This window comes from Oryzias latipes, chromosome 7 (assembly GCF_002234675.1).
Source record: "Oryzias latipes chromosome 7, ASM223467v1".
In the NCBI taxonomy this organism is placed as follows: domain Eukaryota; kingdom Metazoa; phylum Chordata; class Actinopteri; order Beloniformes; family Adrianichthyidae; genus Oryzias; species Oryzias latipes.
Window position 1 is genome coordinate 6,790,313 of NC_019865.2, and position 27,862 is coordinate 6,818,174.

The 27,862-nt window shown below is 38.0% G+C and overlaps 1 protein-coding gene across 5 annotated transcripts in view; it reads left to right on the forward strand.

The window, feature by feature from the left end:
- Positions 1-272: 272 nt before the first annotated feature.
- Positions 273-27,862, forward strand: part of mgll (monoglyceride lipase) — a 35,914-nt gene continuing 8,324 nt past the window's right edge. The window contains exons 1-7 of one of the 5 annotated variants that reach the window (XM_020704493.2): positions 308-400; positions 790-879; positions 1,820-1,958; positions 13,722-13,828; positions 18,876-19,012; positions 24,626-24,736; positions 25,312-25,401. In XM_020704493.2, the coding sequence (XP_020560152.2) occupies positions 858-879; positions 1,820-1,958; positions 13,722-13,828; positions 18,876-19,012; positions 24,626-24,736; positions 25,312-25,401 (606 nt within the window). In that variant the 5' untranslated portion in view covers positions 308-400; positions 790-857. Of the gene's footprint in view, positions 401-461; positions 880-1,405; positions 1,454-1,646; positions 1,959-13,721; positions 13,829-18,875; positions 19,013-24,625; positions 24,737-25,311; positions 25,402-27,862 lie in introns of those variants that run through there. The other 4 variants (XM_011476840.3, XM_011476838.3, XM_011476839.3 and 1 more) reach the window with 4 other exon arrangements.

A 27,862-nucleotide genomic window follows, 5' to 3' on the forward strand; every position in this document is an offset into this window, starting at 1 on the left:
GCCACTAAAGAAAATGTGCTGTAAGTTAAGATGTTGTTTGGTTGTGTAAACAATACCAGCCAAGTGACAAAAGTGGGTTCCCCCACCCAGTTCTCACCTTTTTCCATTAGAGTTTACAGTTAGGCTCAAATTGCTTTGATAAAGGACATTTTAAATGAACTCAGTGGACCTGGTCCACACAAATAATGTGAAATCCATACTGATTAGTCTGAATGAGGACTAAACCGATTTACGCAAAAGAGCAAAGCGGGGGAGGGGGTGGAAATGGTGTGTGTTGTGTGTCAGAGTGTGTGTGCACTTTTTAGGTTCGTCGCCAGTTTCGAAAGGGACTAACTGACAAAACAGCGACACAAACTGACATCAGCGCCTGAAACGTCAACTCCAGGCGCGCAAACTTCAGGTTAGTCCATCTCCATACGCTGACAGCAGTCTTATGATAGTTCTGTGGACACTTCTTAGCGCGCGTGTGGGACAGTACGCGCAGTTCTGTCTGCGTTGGAAAATTCACTGTTAAATGTTGATCTGTGGATATTTGGGGTGTTTAATTTTTTTTCTTGGGACAACAGTAGACATTAATCGTTCTTGTAGCGCATCTACTAATTGCGTCCGACCTGCGCCTCCTAATGACTCTTTCAAATTGCATTTCATAGACTAGACAGGAGCGCTGCGCTGCGCTCCAGGCGCGTCCTCGTGTCCGTGTTTTTTGCTGCAGCTCGACATGCTTTTCCCAGATCGGAGCTGTGACGATTGTTTTCATTTTGGTGCACATGAAAGCTGTTTTCCATTCAGTCATTAAGGCGCGCTGCTGTGGTCCGACGCGGACATGAGGCAGGTTTCTCCGCGCGGAGCTGGAAACAATGGAAGATGCCTTAAGTGACAGTAAGGATGCCTTCATATCTGAACATTTTCGTGCGCTCTCAGCCCAAATTCCTGTCGTTTGAACATTTTTATCGACCAAACGTTGCATGGGAGGAAGAAATGTGAGGCTTTTGTGTTCAACAATGCGACCTAACAAGTGACCATTGGTTATTAGGGTCGGTAATCTGTATTCATGTTGAAAGATAACAAGCCATGAAGATGATTTTCCTTTTCAAATATTTGTCTGAGGTGTGTCAGCTGGAGTCCAATTTCTGCCTCTGTTGCTGGTGATCCTGGCACTAGTACGTTTGTATTCATGTGGCATGAATGCCACATGCATTCTGTGCTAAGAATAGTGAGTTGTGAGATTGTAGTTGGACTTTGTGTGTGAGGCAGGTGTCAGCTTAGTCTTTTTTGTCTATTTAACTTGGTTATAAAGACTCATTTTTGTTAATTACCTTGTTAAAACAGATAAAGTTGTGTTTTTGTATTTTTTTACACCATATTTGGATAATTCTTGCCTGGACTAGGACTTTTGGCTGCTCTTTGTGGGGCCCCTATTGGTTAAGGACTAGTACGTCAATGGAGATTATAGGTAAGTGCTCACCTGGTTAAGGTGGTTAAGTTCAGTGTCAAGGTTAGGCTCCACAAAATCAATGAAAGTCAATAGGACATTCATTGTGTGTAGCTGCTGTGCGTTTGTGTGTGTAATATCAGCAGCACAGAAAAGAGCATATGGTCGTGACGTCACACCGGCAGTGGACGTCTCTGACACCAGCTCCTTTGGTGAGCGCGTGCGCACAGCTCCGAACTGACCCACATTGAGCTGAGCATCACCATAGAAAACAAGAAGTAACCATGAACGCCGGGACCGCGGCCGCCTGCCTGCTCGCCGCCGCCGTCAGCTGCTATTTGTACGGCAGCGACATGCTGACATCGCTTCTCCGCGTCTCCGTTGCAGAGGAGCCCTCCATGCCCGAGCCGGGAGCTGGTGCGCGGCGGAGCCCGCAGGGAGTTCCCTACTCCGAGCTGCCGCACATCGTCAACGCCGACGGACTGCACCTGTTCTGCCGCTACTGGGAGCCCGCCGCTCCGCCCAGGTGAGCGGAGGAACAGCCGCCGTCACATCAGAGGTCTGCTGTGTGTCTGAGGGAGGATTTCAATGAAAACTGTTTTTAAATCTGTCTAAAAATGACAGTTAAGGCCACTTGCGTCACTTCTCAATGTCACGTGGGTGTGTCTGGTTATGGAGTCACGTGATTTCAACACGTGGTGCGCTGCAAATTCATTTCCCTAAAAGTACTTTTATAATAAATTCCGCTTTAAAACATAAATAGTTAAATCAAGCTTTGTCTTTGAACACATTCAAAAAAAAATTTGAAAAATCAATTCTGTGTTCGTCACCACATGACTTTATTGTTGATTTATCATTCATTCATCTATTTTAAACATTTTCAAGCTTTTCATGGACATGCTAGATTATTTTTTATCCTTAAAGTTACAAAGGCTTAAAAAAACCATGAAAACAATGTTATTCAGAAAAAAATAAGACATTTATGCTATTGTTTTAAGAAAATAAGTTACAGAAACTAGGTGTAAATGTCAAGGTTAATCATTTTCTCACCGACATCTCCTGGTTTCAGTCTTTTGTCAGTTCCTAGAGTCAAAACCCAAAATGGAGAGGCTGCATTCAGCTTCTAAGCTCCACACATCTGGAACAGAAAACCTTAAATCAGCGAAGACACTGTTTAAATCCAGGTTAAAGACCCACTTTGATGAAAATTGTTTTGGGTGTTTTTAACATGATCTTGTAGCATTCTTCTTATGATGGAAGACATTTATTAAGAAAAAATTGCATGTCTTAGTATTTCTTTATTCAAATCGTGAATCAGGAGCAGATGAAAAAAAAGCTGTTGGAAAAAGCCGGTAGCAGTGATGCCACAGTCACGGGTCACAAGCTCCCTGCTCCACTCCACACTGTTGCATCTGCAACTGATTCACTTCTGTGTTGTTTTTAAGAAAATAAAGGACTTTGTGACACAGGAGCACTGTTGGAGACCACCTCCATTTATTGTGAAACTGGTAACTGACAATTTTCCCAAGACAAACAGATATCACAGTGTTAGCTGCTTGTCCTATAGCATGAGGGTAACAGGAGAGAGATCAGCTAATCCTTACATTAAAATAAAATGTCAACATCTTGAGAATTTTATTATTTTTCCGTAACAGAACTCAAATAATAAAAGGAAGTTGGGCATAACAGAGATGAAACAACAATTTATATTGTTAGTGTTACAAGAGACCACCTCTCCCACTTGACCATGAAACAAGAAGGGAAGAGGGAAAGCCCAACACTAAACAGAGGGGAAAGAAACTTAAGAACAAACAACATTTTGTTTAATTACAACAAAAAGAAACATGTGATCTCGTTACACATCCACTTGCAGACAAATAGATACATGTGGGTTTTTATTGTCCTAGTCTGATTTGGCATCTGGCTCAAAACTGTACATCTGGATAGTTCCAATATTGCTCGCCATTTTTGTTGCACCGGTAATGTTAAATTGGGGTAAGCAGAAAGGCTGATGGGAAATGAAGGCAGACACACTCCCTGCCAATAACTCAGAGACAAATTTCTAATGAACTACTGCCGCTCTGCAGAAACTGTTGTAGAAAATGACACAGGTTTTAGATTTGGCCTTTAAATAATAATAAAAAGACCACTGAGAACACTTTTAAAATACATCAAAAGATGATAGGAGCGGGACTTTAAATTCAATTATTTTCATCTTTTTTTTAAATTTTCATTGTATTGATCCCTCATTCAATATTTCTGTTAAATCTTTCTTTTAATGTTTCATGTAAAGCACTTTTAAAATAACCTTGCCTTAAATTACAACTAACAGCTGAATTATTAGCTACATGTGAATCTCCAAGAACAAAAACAAGTGTTTACAATCTAAACTCCTGCTCTTGTAGGGAGGCAGATGTCCTGTTTGGAAAGTTGTAAAAAGTGACAAAAGTTGTGCTCTAGACAGTATCATGGCTTTTCAGCAAAATAAGATGAAATTCTTACTTATCTGTTGTATAAATGACTCCAAACTGCAGCCTCACTTACCGAAAGGCCGATTTTTTTTTATTTTTTATTTCTTCCTACTGGGTTACGGTAATGCTGACATTCTTCAAAGCCTCCTTCTGGAGGCCCCCGTGGAATGCGTGCTTTTAAAGTCCAGCCTCCACCCCTCAGCACATGTGGCCAAAGCAGCGGATAAAACACAACACAGATGTCCAACTTCCTTCACTGGGCACCATCGGATGCAGGGAGAAAAACACAGAACAATAAGCAGGGATCAAGATATTACTGATCAGCCTCAGCATATCCACACACGCAGACACAGCAAAGCAGCATCTGACATAGAGCCTCTGGTCATTTCTCAATAGACTGAGGGTGTATTCCCACTGGATAAATCCTTTGTGCTGCGCTTTTCAATTCTTATGGAGACAGTTAATTTATTAAAACTTCATATTTCGATTAACAGTTTTGAACATTAATAACAAACTTTTTACTTGTTACTTTGTTATGGCGGAGGCATGCTTGTGCCGTGTGAGCTTTAACTCAGAAGATGCTAGCAACTGCAGTGCTGAGGAGATGTCGGGTATGAAGGTACGCTGCTAAGTGTTTATGACTTATAGATTGTCAGGAAAATGGTGAGAAGCAATGTGTGTCATGTTAAAAGTTGTTTTTAATGAGCCTGCATCCATCCGACCACATTTCAATTGTGGCGTTCGGTTAAGGACACTACAGGGTAGCTTTTAGGGTGACGTCACAGCAGCGTGCCGCATAACGACACAACGAAAAGCACCTAAGAAGTGTTTTCAGGGGTCTTAAAATAAACAATCTAACAAGTAAACAATTTGATTCTTTTTTCTTTTTGATAACACAACAGTCGTTGCTTTATATTTGTCCACAGCTCATCTGTTGCTTCATTCCTACTCTGTTTACTTGGCTACTGTGGCCATTGTGGTCTAGTTGTTCCGCTCCGAGGACGGATTGTATTCAGACTAAGGAATCACAGAACAAATCGAAGCTCAGTCCGATTGGAAATGAACCAAGACAAAGAGCGGTTCCTGGTCCCGGACCAGGGTCTGTTGGGTGTATTCAGACTGAAAATTTGTTCCGGGTTATCGGGGGAAACTGACTCTGGTTCACGTAAAGCTGACCAAATGTTTCCAGTCTGAATACACCCAGAGGCTTGTTAGTTTACAGCAGCATGTGTTTATGTTTAATCTTGCCAGCAGTTCTGGATTAACTAGGTGTTTGTTCATTGGCCTGTTTGTATGTCTGCTCACACACATTTGTGTAAGAGTGCGGCAGACACTGAGAGCTTCTTGTGTAAACACAGTAGGCACAATAGCTCACCACAATTCAGCGGTGGATCAATAAAATCCCACTCAGACACTTCTTTTATAGATTTATAACATCTGTGGGTGAATTTTTGCCTCTGTGATTTACCAGCTTATTTTTGTCCACCTGGAAAACTAAACCATAAAATTGAATCAGAAGATACTTATGTAAGATGATTCACATTGGGCACTTTAGAATTGCTAGCAGGCGTAGTAGAGGACAACCAGAGTTTCCATTGTGTGTCACCATGAGTAGAAGGCTCAGCACACACTTTTCATGTGCCCATGACAATGCTGTGCATTGAAGCTGCCAAGAATAGATAAAGTGCCTCTTTTTTTGGTGCATAATGGACATTTTAGCCGATTGCTACAACTCACTGGCCTCACAAATTGCATCACACAAAAGTGGAAACTGCACAGAGGAACCTTTTAAACCCCTAGGATGCCTTAATACTTTTCTGAGCCCCAGACTCATAAAATTCTTTTCATTGGGCCAAAACCTCCTTTAGGCTGCTGAAGTAGGTTTACACTCTGTTTTATAAGCTGTAAAAATGAGCTGTTTGGTTGGAGGCTCACATACAGTGTAGTTGAACCAAATCAACTTGTGCAAAGTCATAACTTTTGGTGAATTGTTTTAGTTATAACTGTTACAGCATGTTTAATACTTAGTACAATAGATTGGAGATGTTTTTTCCCTTTTTCAGCCTAAATATTTCTCTTCACTCTCTGAGTTTTTCCACATTACTGTCTTTTTTTTAGCTTACAAAGTAAATACTCTTGTGAGAGCCAAATTTGGGAACCTACTGTGAAGTCCACCAGTCCCTCATAAAGTAGAAGGAGTGTAACGATTCATTTTAACAATGATTCATATCATAATTTGTGGTTGAAAATATTGATTCATTTTGAACAATATGATTCATTGACCTAAAATCCATCCAGGACTTCTTTAACCAAAACTTCAACCAGTGTGACTTAGAGAATAATCCCTGGGTACTGAACAGTACAGTTGAAGTTTTCCAGATTTCTTGTATTTCTTGCAAGTTAACCAAGTTTAAAATAATATGTGTACAAACAAACAAGAACTAATGGCAAAGTCAGTCATATTTTATCATGTTCAGCCCACTGTTGTCTTTTCCACATCAAATGGAACATTCTTCGAACATTCTACCACATTGTACGGTCACACGTCTTTGCAGAATTCAAAGCGTTTCCACACATTGGACTGTAACGATGGACTGATCGTTTTTTGCCGCCATCACATGTGTGTTGTCCGCTGTGATGAACTTAGTCGTTTTCATGTTACAGTAAAATAAACCTGGTGAGGTCGTAGGAAATAAACCGATTCATGGATAAATCATTACATTCCTATAAAATAGGTATAACTAAATTTATAAATTAACTTTGGCAGTGTTATTATTTGAAATTTTACCCTAATAATAGGCCATGAAACTGTTTTCAAAACAGCAACTGCAGACAACAATAATATCAGATGATGGAAAAAAAGTCAACGCTTTATTTGGACAGCAGACAAGACGCTGAGGCAACAGTTACAGGATTATGTGAGCTGCACAGCCATTAAAATAGTCTGTCTTAATCTACAAACACAGTTTGCACTGATAGTATGTTTCAGAAACTCATTGTAGTCTAACTTTAGGATTATCTATCTAAAAACTGTATCTAAAAAGCGCTTTCTTTAGCTCCATGTGCATCAGAAGTATGCGTAAAGATGACAGAACCTTAGCAAACTGCATGTTTTGCACAGTTTAGGACAAATGACATCAAGAAGTGCATGTCCTTACCAGCAAGCTTCATCTGTTTTGCTCAGTTATTACATTTAACTTTGGCTAATTAATGAATATTTGTTTAACTAAAGCTGTCATTTTTTTTCTTTAAACATATATTTATACTTTTAAAAAACAAAAAAAGGCAGTAATGTTCTTGGCAGCTCCACACGGCTCTTTTAACTAATGTCTGTTGAGACGGAGAACAAATATTGTTGCAGAGGATGTAAACATTTGCCATCTTTGTACGCGGTTTGCTTACAGTAAATTCCTCAGACATTAACATCAGAGCAGTGGAGGATGCTGCTGTTAGTGCTGCAGCCACTGCGTACGAGTTGACCGTATTTACTTAGAGGGTTTTGGTTTCGCAAAAAAAAAAACCCGGAAAATTAGTCAGTTAAGACTGAATCTCACAACAGGGGAAGAGTAAGATTCCTGCAAAGTAAGTGGAGCATCATGTTTGTATAAACCAAATACAGGATTTACTGCAAGAGGGACTCATGAAGTATGACAAGAAAAGACTAATTTTCAGTTTTCAGTTTCCTTTCTGAAGGAAAGGATAAAGTACCTCAACATACGAAGTTTTAAGGGATGCTAATGATCAACTAATTAAAGTTTGACCTTTCTTAGCGAGTAAAAAACACAAATATTTCATCTTTTATTTTTCTTTGACATTTTTAGTTTGTTTTTACACTTTGTGTAAATGTGTCAAAATGTTAAATCCGTATTGTATTCCTGCTCTGAATGAGGGTGCAGATCCGGTCAGAAGTAGGGCTGCGCTTTATAAGGAAAAACTCACAATTTGCAATATCAGTGATTAATATTGCAATGACAATATAACTCGCGATGCATGAACAAACAGCAAAAAAACTAAATATATAATTTAAATTTCAATGCAAAATTTAATTTAAATAAGAGTCAAAATACCTTAAATTATACTACAAATGACAGTCATCTACATAGGAGGCGAACATCTTATATAAAAGGGCTCCATCCAATTGGTCAACAACATGAAGGGGTCCATCCGATTGGTCAAGTGTATAAATGGATTTATTAGATTCGTTGAATACTTTGAGCTGCCATAAGTTTGTTTTAGCACATTTAAGGTAATATTTTATTGCAATTTTCTCCATCTTTTGCGATATGCGATAACGATACATGCATAGTCAGAAGGTTTTTTTTTCATATGAAGCAGGAAGTAAGTAAAAGGTCAAGAGATGGAGTGCAGGGACTTGTACAATGATTGACAGAGCGTCTAGCTGGCAGACCTGTATCCACTTTGTGCAAATGGGCCGTGCAACTATCAGCATTTCCATTCATCTATTCTGTGGTGTTTCTGCACAGTCAGGCTGTTTTATTTACCCATTGCCCATTTTTGTGGACGCGCCACAAAAACAAGAGGGCTTCAGCAAAATGGTTCTCTTCCTGTTCAGGCTCCAGAGTAAATCTGGGCCGAGCAGCTGAGTGCATGAAATATAGACATTTCCAAAACACGGAGGGAGTGGCTAATTCCTCTTCTAGCTGCCAGTGTTTCAGTTTTCGAAGGACACACTTAAGAGGAACAGCTATTTTCCTGTTGGTAACTAAAAATTGTTTATGCATAAAACATTAGCAGCTGCAGCATTCATATCCAAACCTATTGAGAAATGTAATTGCTGTCTTTACACAGAAATTTGATTGGTTTCTGTTAATTTAAAAACTGTACTTAAAAAAAGCAGGAGTTTATTTTTAACTATAAGTGAGAAATGAACACATACACAGAGATCTAAATGAATTGTTTTTGTAAAAAGTCTTATGCTTTGAAGCTTTAAATCTGCTTGATATGTGCATCTCATCTCTCGTCGTCTGCACAAGTGATGCTGCCGATCATTTCCAAGAGGACCACTAATTATTATAGTTTATGTGGTTTGCTAGACTGATTCAATGAGTCTGAATCCTTTCATCTTGCTAAAGAGTATTATAAAGCATAAAGCATGTTTTAAATTTACCTTTTTGGAAACATTCCTGCTGTGCCTGCCTACAGTCCATCTGCCTTGGTTCATCTCCCCAACACAGTAGTTTCCTCTTTTATATATAGTTCTGGTTTGTTTTCTCTGCAAAGCACATTTTGGCACACACTCCATGCTGACTTTCTCAGTTTTTTTTCCATCTTTTTCCATGCTGTTTTGTCACATTCACTTTCTGCCTGTCAGATTTTGTCATTCTCCACCTGTCGTCTTGTCTTTTCCTATCATCCTTTTTTTGTTTTTGCTTAAGTGCATCAAATCTTTCTATCGTCTGGGAAATCAGACTCAAACTAAGTCTGGAGATGTTCTCTGTCACCAGTTTATTAAATAGCCATGCTCTTTCTAAGAATAAGTGCAGTAGACTGATGCAGCAGGTGTGGTGTAAGTTAAAAGACCCATACCAATACACCAAAGCAAAGCAGGGAAAGGTCCAAATTGATTTTAGGTCAATGAAAGCAATAGCCATGGTAACTCGCAACCCTAGAATGGTGCATTTTCAAAGTGAGCATTTAAAAATGATATATTGTAGACATTTTGCTGTTTTAAAGAGGTATTTGATTTATTTTAATGTTTGTGTTCCGCCATAAAACAAACAAAGTAACTCAAACACAATCATCAGTTAAAATAATAGCAAAAATATGAGAAACAAATTACAAATTTGGCTGTCCACTAAAACTACTAATGAGGAATACTTGAAATTTCATTTTTTAATAAATGAAATGTAAATTTAAACTAGTATTATCACAAAAGCAGCAATAAGATTACAATCTTAACATTTTCTAACTATACATTTTAACTTTACACACTACATGCAACAACATACCTCCCTTTGGAAAATCATACCTTTCTTTTTTCTTGGTCCTGTTTAAAATAAAATGTCGTTTACATCTGATTTAAAAAGCACACATTTTTGTAAAGATGTTTTACTCCAACAGAAATTAATATTTGCAGGAACTGACAAAACTCTGATAGAGTTTGGTGGGTTTTTAGACCCTGACATCTTCATTTAGTAGAAGTATTTATGTGTCCTGAGTGTAAAAGTAGTTCTCTGTATCTGACATTTCCCTAAAACATATATAAAGAAAATTAAGATTAAAATAGTATCTCTGAGTATTTCTTTATTCCGGCCTTTATGAATCAGGAGCAGACGAAAAAATGCAGTTGGAAAAAGCTTGTAGCTGTGACGTAGAAGTTAATGCAGCAAGCCACAAGCTCCCCGCTCCGTTCCATTCTGATGCATCCACTTGTAGCACGTCTCTGTTTTCCCTGTCCGAGTTGGCAACTGGCTCAAATCTGTACAACTGGATGGCGTGGATATTGCTCGCAGTTTTTGTTGAATCTGTAATATTAGGCTGCGGTTGTAAGGAAGGGACTGTAAGCTCAGGGGAGAGCGTGTAAACAGATTGATGAGCCTCCGTGTCAAAAGTCCGCAACTCAGAGGTAAATTTCTAATGTAGTCCTGCTGCTCTGCAGAAACTATGTCCTAGAACGGCATTATCATATTTAAAGACCCCTGGTAACGCTTTTAAAATTGATCAAAAGATGTTCGGAGTGGGACTTTAATCGTGTTTGTCATTTAAAAGTATCCCTCTGTTTACCAATGGTTCATCTTTTGTAGGACAGCACAACCTCCCAGCTTTTAGTGGAAGTCCTGCAAAGACTCATAACAATGTCTGAAAGCATCAGCTCACTGCTTGTCAGTCATGTTGAACCAGTCACGTCAGCACCACAATTGAGCGTTTCATTTTCTTGCAGAAGCTCACCATCATTGCATAAACAGGATTAGAGCCCCTGTGTCTGTTTGGGGTCTGTAGTTATTTGGAGTATGTCTGTGTGTAGCTGGTGGGAGGCAACAACTCTCTTGGGCTCTTTGGTTGTTTTAATAAGCCTGGTTATAATCCATGTTGTTCTGGCTGTGAATACTGTGAGAGACAAACAGCTGTCCAGTTCCCATGAGAGAGAAAAAAAAGAGTAAGGAGAAATAATGCATGTTAAGAAGTGAAAGTCCAGGGTAATGAGTGCAACTCCTAACGGGAGTTAATCTTGCTGGCGAAGAAGGGAACAAAATGTGTGTTGGAATGTGAAATGCTTATTTGCATCTATTTAGGGCATCACCTCCTAGTTCCACTACAGGCAACATGAAGCACAGTTTTAAGCTGCTAAACAGGGAATTGTTCTTGTTGTGGAAAATTTTTCACAGCCTACAATAAAAACAACAGGACTGAACACTTTGATGCTATCCTTACAGTCATGCTTTAAAGATCCACTCCCATCATCTTTTGAGCTGTTTTCAAAATGTTCCCAGTGGTATTTTGATTATGATTATAGTGTTTTTAGCCAAAATAAAAAAATCTATTCTGTTTTCTAAGACATAGTTTCTGCAGAGCTGCAGTACTTCATTAGAAATTCACCCCTGAGACTTCGGGAGCTTGTGGCCCACCCAGCGTATTTTCTACATCACAAAAGAGCTCTTTTTCAAACGGCATTTTGTTTATCTGCTCCTGATTCACAACGATTTGAACAAAGAAATACTCAGAAATGCAATTTTATGCTTAATTTTATTTCAATATGTCCTCCGTCATTAGAAAAATGCCCAAAGAACATGTTAAAAACACCAAAAACATTAGATCTTTTTTCCTTTCCAGCTGAAAAAGTTATGCTAGTGACTACTTTTTTTTACTGTACTATTGTCTCATGCCATTAAAGCAATACGTGTCCCCTAAAAGATTTCTATCCAACTTTACCAGGTTACTTTGAACAAAGCAGAAAAAGAGCTCTGGCATTTCAGAGTAGAGCCAAAATGCTCACTTGCTTGAGCGTCGTCGTTTAGCTGCGAGGCCTGAAGCCGATAAATGATCCACATCTTTCGTTTTCTATTACATTTTTCACATGCAGTTGTCCTTACAGAAGCTAATCTATGTGTGAATTGCTATCATTCTTCACAAATGATTCAGTCCCCCACAGACACCCTCAGTTTGAGTGCAGATACAGTATTATCCGTTCTAAAAAGAAGGGAAGACGCCGTGAATAAAACTTGCTAAGGAAGCCTTACTCTTCCTCACCCTTCTCAGCTCCACTACTCCTTTTTCTCACTCTTTCCCCATCTTTTTTTCCCTTCTTGTTTCACTTCATTCCATTCTTCCTCTACTCCTGAGTGCATTTGGCTTAATTGCTGCTGCAGCTGCCTATTGAAACTCTAGCAAGCTTCTCAGCGCTACTACTGCTTCTTGGAGACAAAACACTCAGGCATTTCAGTTCCTCTGCTTAATATGCGCTGAGAGAAGAAGAAGCAACTTGTCTTTCAGTTGGCAGAGACTTGGCTATTAATTAGCAAAAGATATGAAGTTTATCTCCTATTTCCCAGAGCTCGAAATGTAATCTGAGCCTCTCAAGGAAATTTAACAAGGGAATATAACTATAGATTTTCTTGTCAGCGTCACCTAAGTCTATTTTGAACAAATGTACGCTTCAATGGTTTCAGCCGCGCTCTAAGCCTTTTCAGTATTAGGATTATTAGAGACTAATTTTCAGAAATCCTGCTTTTTCTAGAGTGAACATGTATGTCCAATTGCTTACATGTAAACGTGACTTTGACCAGCAAATCTTGAATTAGATGTCATGAAATTATGCTTATAGTTTAAAAATCAATTATTCCAAGCAAAAGAAAAAGACAAAATGTAAATAATTAATTTTAAATTAATGGGAATTGTTTTCTTAAAGAAGTTTAACTGGTAAAGTCAACCAAAGGCAAGTAACAGCAATCACCAGCAGTAAACTGAAAAAAGAAATGCATTTTGCACCTTATAAACAAGTGACAAACACCAGACTGACATGATCAAAATATGCAAATTGAATTGGCTGCAGGGTTGGAACGTTAAAAGACAGCAGTCATGTCAGAATCCTAATTTTATAGCAACTCCAGTTGGAAAAATGTAACACCAGAAGCAGAATTCAAATGGATGACAACTTCAAAGAGAAATGGACATCCTCTGGATATAAAAGATTTGAAGTTCTGAGCATAAAAACACCACACATCCCAGATTTCTGAGAGACCCTGAGCCTGTCGGGACAATGATAGCTTGTGACAGTTAGGTTTCCAGCTGGAACAGCCCGAGAAGAGCTACTGTATCTGGACCCGGCCTGCATGCAGCTGCGTCGCTCCCACAGGGCTTTGAACCAGCAGGACTTGATTTTTGAAAGTCAGTGGTATGCGTCGTTTTCGGTTGGCCCTCTACAGCTTCACATCATGCGTCAAGAATTTCCAATGGTTCATTCCTTCACTGGGTTTCTTTTTGTTTTGCTAGATTCCCCGTGTCTGTCCTGTTCCGGGCAGACAGGGATCTGCAGAAGACAGATGGATGATAGCTTTGATCACATAGTCGTCATCGCACTCAACCTGCTCTTCCTCAGCTATTCTTCTGTCATTGCTCATCTAGATTTCTGTCACCAACTCACAAATGCACAGTCAGACGAATCTGTCAGGCGCAGAATTACAAAAAAAAGTGTTGTCAGTGAAATGTCAAATGTCTCTGCTTTGAACAGATTTGACTGTCGGTAAACTAAGTGAGAGCTTGTTTTTAAGAGAAATCTGAGATTTTTGTTGTTTGGGGAGAGAGAATGTTTTTTTCACAAATGTTATATTACCGTACATTATTTCTCTTGTTTTCCACAGGGCTTTGGTGTTTGTTGTTCATGGGGCTGGTGAGCACAGTGGGCCATATGACGAGATTGCACAGAGACTGAAGGAACTGTCCCTGCTGGTATTTGCGCATGACCACGGTGAGTGATGTTCGCATATCACAAGACTGTAATCACATGCATACATTTCCACCCACACTCATATTAGGCCTCACAAGGTTTTTGCATGAGCTCACAGAAATTCCTGCAGTTCTTCTAAAATGTTCAGTAAACTAATCATACAAGGAAACATAATTACAGAAGAAATCCCGCTGGTTTTTGCTGCAAACAGCTTTCAAGAGAACAGCTTGGCATCCAAAAGAGATGGGCCAGACTGAAAGAAGACATTGTTTGCCAGACTATGATACCTTTCTAATTAATGTATTCAGTTAAATGGGGGTATATAATATATGTAAAATCAATTTCACTTTCTTTTTTGTCTGCATTGCAAAAAGAGGTAGCCTAAAAACATTGGGTTTTTCTACTGTCAAGAGAATGGAGCAAAAATGATTTGGAATCATCTTAATAATATTATTCTTGTTTTTAAAATCCTAACGAGACAAAAGATTTCGACTGTGTTGATTTTAAGAAGGGTTTGGAAAGGTTTATAGCAAAGATAAGTACAAAAAAAACGGTAAAATATCTTGAATGTCTAAAAACAAGGTTTAAAACCTTTGCAAGGATCAAATAGTTAGCAGTGATTGTTTTTTTACAGTGTGTTTAATGATGGTCTTTACATGAAAATGTGCATTCCAAAGAGTTAATTAATTAATATTCTAATTGTAGTGTTTACATGCCTTGCAGCAAGGCGAGTTTGGATAGTTCTTAGAATAGTGTAAAGAAAAAAGTGGCAGATGATGAAATGGAACACAATCCCATCTGGAGAAATGACCACCGTATCGTTTGTGCTCCATCCTGGCATGTTTGTAATTATATTCAGCACCTGACAACAATCCCTGAAATGGCAAATGCAGACACAAAGCTTGTTTTGGCTGACATTTACATCAAGATCACCCAAGAGAGTCTAGATGAATAGAAATGAGAATGTGCCTGTTACACCAGAAAGTCGAAGTGTTTTTGAGGTGGAGATGCTTAAAACTAAATTATTTTTGCTTATCCCACATTTTGTCTCAAATACAACCTCATTCTGGCTGAACCATTCATAAAAGTAGGTTTACATTTGAGCTTACTCTGCATTTAATAAAAATGTTGGGCTGCAACCTGGGGAATGGGAGAAAATGAAAGTCTGTTGTCTATACAGAATGGGTTTATATTATTAAACGCTGTGTCCATGGCAACAGACTTTTCCGCAAATTGGGATTTTGTTTTTAAAACATGGATTCCCAGCCTGAATTTTGCAAAGGTTAATCAGAATATCTGGTCCAACTTTATGATCAACAAAGACGAAAAATCAAATTCCTCCAGCATCAAGGTGTTGGAGCTCAGCCAGCCTGTCAGTAGCAGGTTAGGCGGTGATCTTTAAAAAAGAATGCTTCAGATTTTTATAGGGGACATTATAAATACATATTTATACATTTACTAAAAACCTCATCTGTGCCTTGTACCTGAGATGTTGGGGTTTCAGTTCAGGGCTAATTCTCCTAGTAGACCTTTAATTTTGTGGTCAAAAGAAACATTACTTTTCTGAAAAGATATATAAAAATGTTTGAACTCGGGCTGCTGCACGATATGAAGAAAACTTGCAGCATGTGATGTTAGTGATCAGTTTTGGAACGACAATATGACTAGCGATACATGAACAAACAACAAAAACATTATTTCCAATTTTCTGCTGCAGTTTTATTAAAGTAAAAGTCAACATAACTAGAATTATACTCCAAAAGACCCACGTCTATAGGAGGCAGGCCACCAATATAAAGGCCTCCATTTGATTGGTCAACTACGTTACTGGTTAAATGCATCAAGGGTTCTATTTGATTTATGAAATACCTCAAGTTGCTATGAGATTGTTTTAGGATGTGTGTCAAGATTAAAAGACGCACTGTTTTTGGTGTTTTGAACATGTTTATGTTACATTTTTCTCATGTTGAAGGACATTTATAAAGAAAATCAATCTTAAAATTGTATTTCTGAGTATTTCTTTAACATGTTGTGAATCAGGAGCAGAAGAAAAAATGACGTTTGTAGGCGTGACGTAAACAATACAGTTAGCAGGTGTCAAGCTGCCTGCTCCGCTCCATTCTGATGCATCTGCTTGCAGACAAATAGATCCATGCACGTCTTGTCTTTGTTTTCCTCGTCTGAGCTGAAACCTGGCTCGACAGCTCCAAAATTGCTCACAATTTTTGTTGCACCGCCATTGTTTCGTTTGGGGTGTAAGGGAATGTAAGCTAGCAGGAGAGCACGGATGAAATGTGGGCGGGCTTTCTTCACGCTAGCAGTCCCGCCCACAACTCAAAGGTCAATTTCTGATAAATTACTGCTGCTCTTCACAAACAACTACCTAGTAAACAACACAGGTTTTTAATTTTTTATTTTACCTAAAAACCGCTTAATCATAATGAAAAGACCACTGGGAACGCTTTACAGTAGATCAAAAGATGATCAAAGTGGGACTTTAAGATAACTGTTTTCCGCAGTCTTTTGTGATACACAATTTACAGGCGGATATCATGATGAGGGTAACTTTTCAATGTACTGTGCAGTCAAAGTTAGTTGAATCAAATCGTTTTTTTAAATAATCCTTATTTAATTCAATGACAAAAAACAATACATACAACTTAATGCCGTTTTCTGTGGATGAGAACTTCAGAAGAGCACAGCTCCTAGTTCCGCTCTCAGACGGTCCTTTTATTTATCCCACCGTGGTGTTCTTTGTTACCACCAAAATGTGTGAAGTTACATGACTGCAGCAGGAACTGAGGAGAAAGAATGAAACTGAGAGAACACAGTAACAAGGTCTCATCTGTGCAATCGAGCAAATATTTACTGCAGCGCAGATCTTATTGAAGAGCGAAGAGAGGCAATATAAAATAGTGAATGAGTCCAGCTATTCACACAGGAGCAGTTAGCTTATTTATTTCTAGTAAGATGTCACGCTGTTAAATGTAAAATCTTTAAGTGGAACAGGTCTCTGTAGACCCGAGCTTTATCTTCGAACTCTTTCACACCCGCACACAAACACACTTAACATCCTAACACACACAGCCTTTGGCAGATCTCTTTATGGAGTTCAGCAACTAAAATATTTTCTACCTTTTCTTGGGTGTATTTCTTTCTAATTAAAGAGCTTTAAAGTGTTTATAATCTGCTCTGCCATGACAGTAAGTAAAGTTTCAGCTTTACTTCTACCTGCATTTAAGACCAGTTTATTTTTATTATTTATTGATTAGTCTGCCCAACTGTGGCCTTATTGACTCACTGAAATGTTAGCCTTGGAACTATGTGTAATGCTGTGCTTAAAAGGCACAACAGTTTTAGTTTTTTTTGCTTTATTTAATAAAGATTTTCCATTAATATTTCTGTATTTGTCACGTTTCTGTTATTTTTCTAACAAGCGAACAGTGTTGGGGTTTGTAGGAGATATATAATGGCGTTAAATGTTTGGATAAGGACTCTGATGTATGCTTTGAAAAAGTCAAATGAGCGTTTACTGCTCTACATAAGGAGGAGTGAAACTTTTTACTGAAACCACTTTCACAAAGGAAATGAGCAGCATGTAAAACCACCTTCTTCCTGCAGAATGAACATAAAAATGTTCTCAGCTATGCTTTGCACATGTTGCACAAAATGAATGATGCCAAATTTGACAGAAATGATTAGATTTGACTTTAAAATAAAAAAGGGGATATGTTGCATCTTCATCTGAGCTTTGGTGAGCTGTCTGTTTATGCATTTATAAATGAGTAATGATAAATGCATTAAAATTCGAATTTGAAAATGACTAACTGCATCCATCATAACATGTTTTTTCTGTCTAGACTGATAAAGAAAATACCCCTTTTAAGTATCAACAGACTTGTTGTATTTTTATATTTCGTCAAAATATCTAAATATATATATATATATATATATATATATATATATATATATATATATATATATATATATATATATATATATATATATATATATATATATAAGAAAATCAGCTTTTGAAGTGCCTTCTCCTTTAATTAAATCCTTTTTCTAGTACATGAAAAAATTGATTACGATGGAAATTACTGATCAACTCCCCCAGAAATATATATTGGAAATCATAAGCCAAGTGTATTTTCATGCAAGTTTATTGCATCAGATGTCTCAGAAGATAAGTGTGTACCCATGAAAGACTCACAGTGTTTTAATCAGGTTTAAGGATCTGGATTTCGTGAAGAATGAAGCTGCAGAACTGAAACGGTGCTTTGACATTAACTGCAACTGAGAGTAGATATTGATTTTTCTTTCCACTGGTTGTCAGTCTTACCACTTCAGGTTCAAGGGGATGAAAAAATAAAATAACGGGCGCAAATTCCCTGCAGAAAACACATTTACTAAGGTTGATAACCAAAAGGTGTGAGTTATACACATTGTAAATGTAAATTAGGAGCTGGTGCTACTGGTCTAGTGGTTGTCATGGCAGCCTATTTGAGCAATGCAAAAAACATGAGAAGACATACATGCATGTGCATAAAAACAGATACGTATACATAAGCTCTCCTCTGACATGGGGGCTAGTATGGGCTTTCCTGTAAGTACAGAAAAGCCTCATTTGTTCAAGTGAAAAAGCACATCAGAAAAAGATCATTACGCATACTTTAAAAATAATTATTGTTATATCCATCCATGAATTTTCCATGAAGCTTTTTCCAGCACGAATCCCAGTCATTCTGAAGGCTGGGTCCCTTTAATATTGCTGCATACATTTGTGAGTGTTAATAAGCGTTGTTTGGAAATGTTCCTAATTACAGGGCGCTCCTGGTGTGTTCAGTTTGCTGGTTTCCTGTTGGTGTTCTCCTGGGTTCTGTTAATTGTCACAGCTGTTTTTCATTAATCCTTATTGTCCTCCTAATGAACAACCACATTTGGTATTGGCTGCTGTTTTGAAGATGATCTATTCTCTTTTTTATTATTATTATTTTTATCATGACCTTTCCCTTGTATGTCAGCTTTCATTAATCCACTGCATACTTCTTTGTGTTCTTCACAGTTGGTCATGGTCAGAGTGAAGGGGAAAGGATGAACATCAAAGATTTTCAGATTTACGTCAGAGACTCCTTGCAGCACATCGACCTTATGAAGTCCCGCCACCCTGACCTTCCCGTCTTTATTGTTGGCCACTCCATGGTAGGACATTCTCTGTCTCATCAATGTAAAAAAGTCTTTAGTGCTTGCCATTTAGTTTAAAAGTATTTTTGGTAAAACAAGAATCTTTTGTTTGTTTTGTTATTTAAACGGACCTTCTTGGCTTTTCTAAAAATAGGAAAAGAAAATTAATCCTAAGAAGAAAAAATCACGGCAAAAGTAGTAAAATTTTCTGCTTGTGCAGAAAGTAGTTTTTACCTAACAAAAAATCCTATAATAACATGTTAAAATCTAATAACAAGGAGTTCCACACAAGCATTCAAAAAGGGAAAAATAAGCTACAAAAGCCACCTGTTAAATATAATTACTTCAAATTAATTGTTAAACAGCCCAATAATAAGTTTTTCCTTGCCACTTCTAAGCAAATGGTTTGTATTTTTGGAGTTTTTAATGTACCTAATTGTAGTTCTTTTTGATTACAGTGACAAAAAACTGGTGTAGTACGTGGAGAAGAGTCATTTTAGAATAAAAAGTGAACACAAAACAATCTTAGTGCAAGTTGGCCCATCTAAATAAATCCTCATAAAATCTAAAACTAACACTTATTTTTAAACATGAATTAAAATGTTTGTTTCCAAAAGGGCTGATGTTATTGACATGAATTACGTGCAATCGAGCACTAAAATGGATGGAACTGATGCACATTTCTGCATCTATCACACGAATTACAAGGCGAAATATTGCTGTTGGTCACATGTATAAACCTAACCTAACCTAACTAACCTAACCTAACCCTCACCCTTCCTTTGGCTCCGTGCGGCCAAGAATAGTAATTAGTAAAATGACATGCAAATAGTCACTTTCTTACAAAATAATGAATGTCAGTCTGACTTGTCTACATGTGTTAAACTTTAAAATCACATCCTTAAAATTAAACAAAAATTTTAGAACGATGTGGTTTTTTTATGTCTTAAATAAAGTTTTTCTATTAAAGAGAGTATGGAGCAAAAGGATTTTGACTTATTGTAATAGTAATTTCTTTATGTCTGGATCCTAGCTCTTAATAATAGAAAAAAATTCCTAACTGCTGATTTTAGAAAAGCGTGGAAAGGTGTAGAGCAAAGGTAAGTTAAAACAACTTAAAACCTGTTAAAAATATCTAGAACATCTTTAAATAAAGTTGTAAATCTTTGCAAGTATTAAATAGTTTACAGTGGTTTTTACCAGTAACTAAGTTTCTAGTGCCCACTTGTTTCTTTTGGACTAACATGTTGTTTGCTTTGGCTCTGACAAAGCTCCACGTACATTTTGGGCACAAGGAGCAAATGCCACATCATCTGCAGGGTAAACGGTTCAGGAAAGGTTTACTTTTCTCAGTAAACTGCTCACCTTTCACCCGTTGACACATACTTCCCGAAGTTTAAAGATAAATGTTGAATTCAGCTGATCTGCACATCAGTTGTGCTCAGTTTCCAGTTTTATTTATTTCTCAGGGACGGTGCACATTAAAAACGTGACATGCAATGAGCCAGAATTAGTCCAGCAGCTATTTTTCATCTGTTGTCCCTGGACAGATGTTGAAAATGTCTACCTAAAAAGCTAAAAACAGCAATTAAAAACAAAATATAAAATAACAATAGAAAGGATGTACAATACAAATCAATTATTAGACAATCAATTAAAATACCCAGTCAGCTGTAAATAATGTTTTCCGACCCTGTCCTGTAACAGTTAGCATCAGTTCCTAGTTAATATCCCAAACTATTCTTCTTTTAAAATGGTAAACAACTCTCCAGAAATGCTAACTACTGTGACTGTTGCCTTGCTTAATCAACAGTTTAGCTTTTATTGGTACTTCCATATTATCTTAAGCAGATAGTTAAGGATGTTTCAGATGTTTTTAATTAAAAAAAAGTAATTCTCTCAAAGTTTTAACAGTAAATGTAGTTAACGCATTCTCAACCAAAGATATGAGACTTTTTAGATCACTGCAAAATTAAACAATTAGCTGTCTCGGTAATTAGCCTGGAATCTGGGTATTTGCTATTAAAGGTATGTATCTCTTGTTACCCCTGACCCATCATTATCAAACAGTTCACAGCTGATGGTGACCTTCCGGGTGGAGACTCGGATCACTGAGACCCACGGACTCTCACAGGGAATGTTCTCAGAGAAGCTGGATGCCCACAACCAATAAAAGTGAAGACACAAATGATGAGATAAATAAGATAAAGCATTTGACTTTTTTTAATTCATCTATATGTCAGTGAATTGAATCAACTTTCTTTTATTTGGGTTTTGGATACATTGAAATGCAGACGATGAATGGCAAAGTGAGGGATTGCGCCTAAATCCTTAGAGGAGAAATATTGCATTATCAAACTGATTCAAACATCTCAGCTGATTTTGTGCTCTGGGAAATTGTACTTCTTACAGCTAACAAAATAAGCATCGGGATGAGTTACATGAAGAAGCTGACAAATGTTTGATTATTCTTTTATTTAGGTTTAGTTGGAACTTTGCTGCAGTTCGTAGCTCTATGGTGGCCAGAATGATAAATGCATTGTTTCACTGATTAAAACTTGCCTGAAGCAGAGAACAGAGAACATCAGGCCACGTGTGGCGCTACTGTTTTTTGAAGCCAGGAGACTGGTTATCTTTCTGCACAGCTGTGATTCTAGTGGGCATGAGGTAGTCGAAGCAAAAACATTTCCTGCTGCTGATTTAACGGGCTTTGCAGAGAAATGGAAATGAGGTTTATAAAAATTAGCAAGGTATTTGTTCTCTGGGAAGTGAAGGGAGTCTGATAAGGAAACTCCAACCTCATCCTAAAGGATCCTGAAAAGAGCTGGTCCAGAATAACTGTCACCTTTTATAATTTAAGATTTAAAAAAATCATATGGTACTTTAATTTGTCAAACCTTTTTATGTGTGTAATTATATGCAAGGATCTCAGATGGAGACAAAAAAAACATACAACACTGAAAATGATGTCTGTTCATTTTAATGGTAAATGTCAAAATCCCTTATTTACAGTACACAATAGTCTCTAGTGTCCGTCCGTCCATCCATCCATCCATCCATCCATCCATCCATCCATCCATCCATCCATCCATCCATCCATCCATCCATCTTCTTAACCAGATGAATCCCTTTTTGGGGTCTGGGGCTGCTGGAGCCAACCCAGCTACTGTTGGGTGGAAGCACCTTTTGGCTGGGCTACACCCTGGACAAGTCACATCTGTTGCAGAGCCACACAATGTCACACACTCGTACCAAGGGACAATTTAGAATCTCCAATTAACCTATAACACATGTTTTTGGACTTTGGGAAGAAGTCGGAGTCCCCAGACAGGATTTAGACTCATGTGCTTTAATTGAATCATTCTATCTAATAATTTGTATTACTTTTTATAATATTAGTATTTGGAACTGCAACATGGTCTGCTCCCTACTCTGAGGTTGTGCCATAATGAAGTGTTGCCTCAAAGTGTGTTTACAAACCTCATTTCCCCACTTCCATGTGTTGTAGTTTTACATCCTGTTTCCATTAAGGTTTCTTTGCTCTTCCTCTTGTGTGGATTTCTGTTTAAAGGAACCATTGCATGCTCTGCTTCGAGATAAGACTTTGTTGTCAGTTCTTGGGTCCTGTTATGGTTATATTATGAGATTTATTATTGCTTACATGTCTGTGTCAGTCTGTACACCATAGTGTGTCACATTGACCTATAGCAAAGGGGCGCCAGGGGAACAGAAGCCATAATCTCAAGGAAGCACAGCTGATGACTGCAAGGTTGTTTAGCTTGTTTTATCTTTGCTGCTATGACAACGTTTGTAAAGGATTTGATCCCTTACATTTTCTTTTTTACAAACTGTCTCCGCTCCTTAAAACTCAATTTTTAAATCCTCAGATAGTTTTTATTTATTAAATAAATACATTTTTGCCATTTTTCAGTTTAAGCTTGGTAACAGGAAGTGTTTTTTGGAGGTTCAAGTTGTCTATTTTGTGTAAATAAAGCTATCTTGAAAAGATCAGCCCAGTGGTCTTCCAGCCTGCTGTTTCCTCAACATGTACCGCCCTGTTTGTTTTCCGGCTGTTTCAGCCCGACTCCCTGATGCACAGAGCAGATGATCCCAGGATTTTGATGAACTGATCCCAAGATTAAGCATGGAAAAGGGCGAAAATTGGTTAAAAATCAAGCAACGTGTTTTGTTTTTTCTATGCTTAAATTTATATTTTGTTGCATAATTTTCCTTAAAATAGGCCATTCATATATATATATATATATATATATATATATATATATATATATCTTTAAGGGAACTGATAAAACAATTCCCTTTTCTAAACATGCTAACCTCTCCATAGTAGTCCAGTCCAGCTTCTGGGGTATGAATATTAAAGCTGTGTAATGCTTCTGATATCTCCATGTCAGCTCCTTGAGCAATTTTCAAGTCCAAACGCTTTCTGAGTTTAGCTGGACAATGCTGCCATTCATCCTTTCAAAAGCTCAGAGACAGAGAGCATAAGGAGGCCTCTAATCAACCACTGAAAAGGCTTCACTGTCTCTCGCTCTGCCAGTGCATAAAAATAAATATAATAAGCAATAAAAAATGTTAACCTCTGAGTCACTGTGCAGTTGGATGTTTTGTTTTGAAGAAGGATAGGGACAAAAATGACAAGAAACAGATTCAACTGGGAAATACTTTTTTTTCCTGAAAAATGGTGTGTTTGTATTCAAGAAGCACGGTTAGAACGTGCAGCTTGTCCTCAATGCTTTTTGGTGGGAAATGTTCTGTCTTCTTGTAAGGCCTCTTCTCATGCAATGGCCTCAAGCTGATGAATATTCACATAACTGACAAAGAGCGTTCACATAAACAAACTTGAGGCCAATTAGTTTTCCAAAAAAGAGAAGGAGTGTTGGGGACAGATTTATCCTCTCGCATTCTCTGCTTTCGTGGCTCTTTTCACACACAAGGGAAGAGGCCCTCCTATAAACAAACCGATTCTCACAGCCACAGTTCTGATAAAACCCTATCAGAGGGAATCCTACTAAGGCCATGAGATGACCTTGTGCCGATACGGAGAGCTGCTTAACTTCCTTTGCCTCGGCATCAGAACACTAAACTGTCTAGAATAATAACAAAAACAGGGTGAAAACTCCCACCCAGCCAAACAAAAGACAGATTGTTTCATGTTTTTCCTGACCTTTGAGTAGTTTTCCACTGATCCTAACTGATCATTACCTTTCACCCACTTCTATAACAGGAGACACAAGCCCTCTTTCCATGAAGGCTAAATGAATTAGCTTCATCTTCCCTTGGTACTTCATTTTCATTGCTTTATTTTAACATTAATCTTTATTGCGAACTCAGAAATCTTTGGGCTCTCACTGTTTTTATTACTAAACTGTTACATCAGAGCAACACTCGAATGACTTCTTCCTGATAGATAAAACTATTAGCTACTTTTTACGATACAAGTAAAATGCTGCGGTTCGAAAAATTCTGCTTTGAGGCTGTTTTTAAAGCACACAAAAGCAGATGCAGCTGAAATGTGGAGATATGACAAGAAAAACTTATTTTCAACGTGAAGCATCAGCTTGAAATTGCAGTTTTAAGTTAATAATCTGTTTTTTTTTTTCCTTTTGTTAGGGTGGAGCTATCTCAATCCTGACAGCATGTGAGAGACCGAGTGAAATAAGTGGAGTGGTTCTGATAGGTCCAATGGTCCAGATGAACCCAGAGTCGGCCACACCATTCAAGGTAGGACCCTCACGTCTGCAGGCCTGCTGTGGGTCAAAAGACTGATGACACTCTGTGTTTTAAGGCCTTAGGCACAACTGCCCTTACCGGGGGTAAGGGGCTGTCTGCAGATGAAATATTGGTGAGAAAAATTGGTGAAATTGGTGAGACGCAGGCGTGTCATACGTTTATTTTATTATTTAAACCCCCCCCCCACCACCAAATTCTGCATACCTGCGCAAAGACCTCATTAGGAGAGATGCAGCCATTCATCTGTACGACCCCCCCCCATACAAGTGCACGCAAATGTGGCTTAAGATCAAGTACAAAAGTTTCCTGAGACTTGTACTTGAGCACTTGAGCAGAGCTAACTTTTCCTTTCTGTGTCACTGATGCAGCTGCTGCAAAAACAAACACGGCATAGTTTGGCCTCATTTTTTACTGGCCTTACAGAAATTTGATTTTTTTTTTATTTGCAATTGAAAAAACAGTTAAACCACATGAATAAAATTGTATTTTGTGCATCAATTCTCTTTAAAAAAAGACTTTTTTCCTAAAGTGATACTGATAAATGTAGTTTACTTCTCTGTTTGCAGGTTTTTGTGGCAAAGCTCCTGAACCACATGATGCCGAGCCTGACTCTGGGCTCCATCGAGTCCAGATGGGTCTCACGGGACAAAACACAGGTGGGAGCCAGCTGCACATATTTGTATGTGTGTGTGTGTGTACGTGTTTGAACCTGTTCCTGTGTTGTGTTGTTACATGTGATTAAATACACATCAAACACGGATGTTGTACTAAATGGAATTTGCAAGGTCTCATGGGATAAATATGTGTAGCCTTTTTTGGACAATTCCAGGATGAAGTCCACCCTGTAAAAAAACATCATGTGTGTAACAACATAATTGTTTAACCTGCTGTTCTCACCACAGGAGAGCAGAAAAAAACATAAACTCAAGTCCACAAGCAGCATGGATTCAGGTCTGGGTGTACCCGACCAGAGCCACATCCTGCTTCTGCTTTGTACAGTTAGAGGGGAAGTTTTGGTCTCCCATTTCCTGCAAAATTTCTCTGAAAATTCGTGAATTTATGCTGCAAAATACAGTATAAGACCTCTGCATACTTGTAAGGTTAGCAGTGAATTTACTACAAAACTGTGAATGTTTGAGCCTTTACATTAAAGATGGACTCAAAGTACGTCCACATTAACAGACTATTTCCGTGACTGACTTCTTCTTATGTATAAACATAACCCGTGTCTGACAAAAGAACCAAGAAGTCAGTTAGTAACTACAGACAATATATGAACTTTATCGTATTAAGACTATTTCCATGTTTTGTTTTGACTTAGTTACATTATGACACAATGTTTTGGTTGCTAAATGTCATTTCTCTTTAGACCCTATACTTTGATGCAAAAAACACATTAAAAACACAAAATTATGCACTTTTTTCCCACAGGAGTCACAGTACTGGAAAAAACAAACTCCATGGTGATCTACAAACAAACTATAAAAGGCTTACAAATAGAAAAATTCCTGACATGTCTGAAAGAAATTTAAGCTCTTTTATAAAACAATGTGATCAACTTGATGAAACAGTCAGGGAATCCCCTGCTCTTTGGTCAGTTTGGCAGTATGTTTTCAGTTTATTTAGATGAAGCGGGAAAGTTCTGTATAAATCAATTCAAAGCTGTTCCGTAGTGTGGAGTCATTTATTGTTAAACGTTGGATTAGAAAAAGGTAAAGAGGGGTTTAAAGTCCCACTTCAGTCATCTTTTGATCTTTTTTCCGAGCATTTCCAATGGAATCCTTAACAATTGTTCTGTTTTTAGCCAAAATTGAAAAATACCTGTGTGGTTGTCTGGGACGCAGTGCAGAGCGGCAGGAGTTCAGTTTAAATCTGCCTCTGGGTTGGGGACGGGACGTTTGGCCCAGTGTAATCCTTCCTCCACTTCCCATCATCCCTTTGTTTACACTCTCTCCTGCTAGCTTACAGCCCCTAGCAACTCAACCTAAAATCAGCAGTGCAACAAATATAATCAGCATTATTGGAACCTTTCCAGCCGTACAGTTTTGAGCCAGGTGCCAACTTGGACGAGGAAAACGAAGACGTACATGGATCTACTTGGATGCAATGGATGCATTTGCAGGGAGCTTGAGGCCCACTGATTGTAGCATCTATGTCACAGTTATAAGGTTTTTGAAACTGCATTTTTTTTTTTACTGTCTCTGATTCACACTGATTTGCAGAAAAAAATACTCAATTTTGAGCTTTGATTTCTTATTTTATGTCCTTTATCGTGAGAAAAATGCCACAAGAACATGTTAAAAACACCAAAACATTTATTGGAGTGATTCTTTAAACCGATCACTAACGGAAAAGAAAATGCATATTCATTCATATCTGCAGTAGAAACACTATGATTATTACATGGCTGTTTAAGAATAGATGACCTTGTGTGATAATTCCCTTCTTCACTGCCAAACTTCACAAGTCCTTCTATCATTACTAGCACTGCCATGGCAATAATGTCTTATATAAGATGTGCATCCCAAAGGGTGAAGCTGAATGCCGTGACAAATACATAACCCCTAAGGGTAAGGCGGAGAAAATGGTGTATAAAAAAAAGCAAAAACACAGCAGAGGCTCATTTATTTTTTCTATAACTGCCAAACCATGACAGCATTCTTCTTCATAACTAATGTAGCTTGATTTTCATTCCACCGATAAATCAGGCATTCCTCCCCTCCATCACTCACACACAAGTATGACTAAACTGAGCAATTAAAGCAACTGCAGGAATGCTTGGGAATTTGAAGATTGTGAAAGTGAGAAACTGATTAATAAAACACTAAAATTGCATTGTGCTTCATCTAATGGAATTACAGAGCAAAAAAGATGGCTAAATGGAAAACATTAAAATGGGCTTTTAAAACATCAAGTGAAAGGTTCTTGGCATTAAAAAGCAAGATAGCTTTAAAGGCCACACTTTTTAACACAGCTGCCATTGCTTAAAGCTGTAGCAACTGCATAAGAGTATTTCTAAAATAAACAGAACATGTGATCCACAAAATTGAACCAATTTGAGATCATTTGGTCATAATAACCCTTGTGCTATCTTAGATGACCCCACGCTTGCATTGA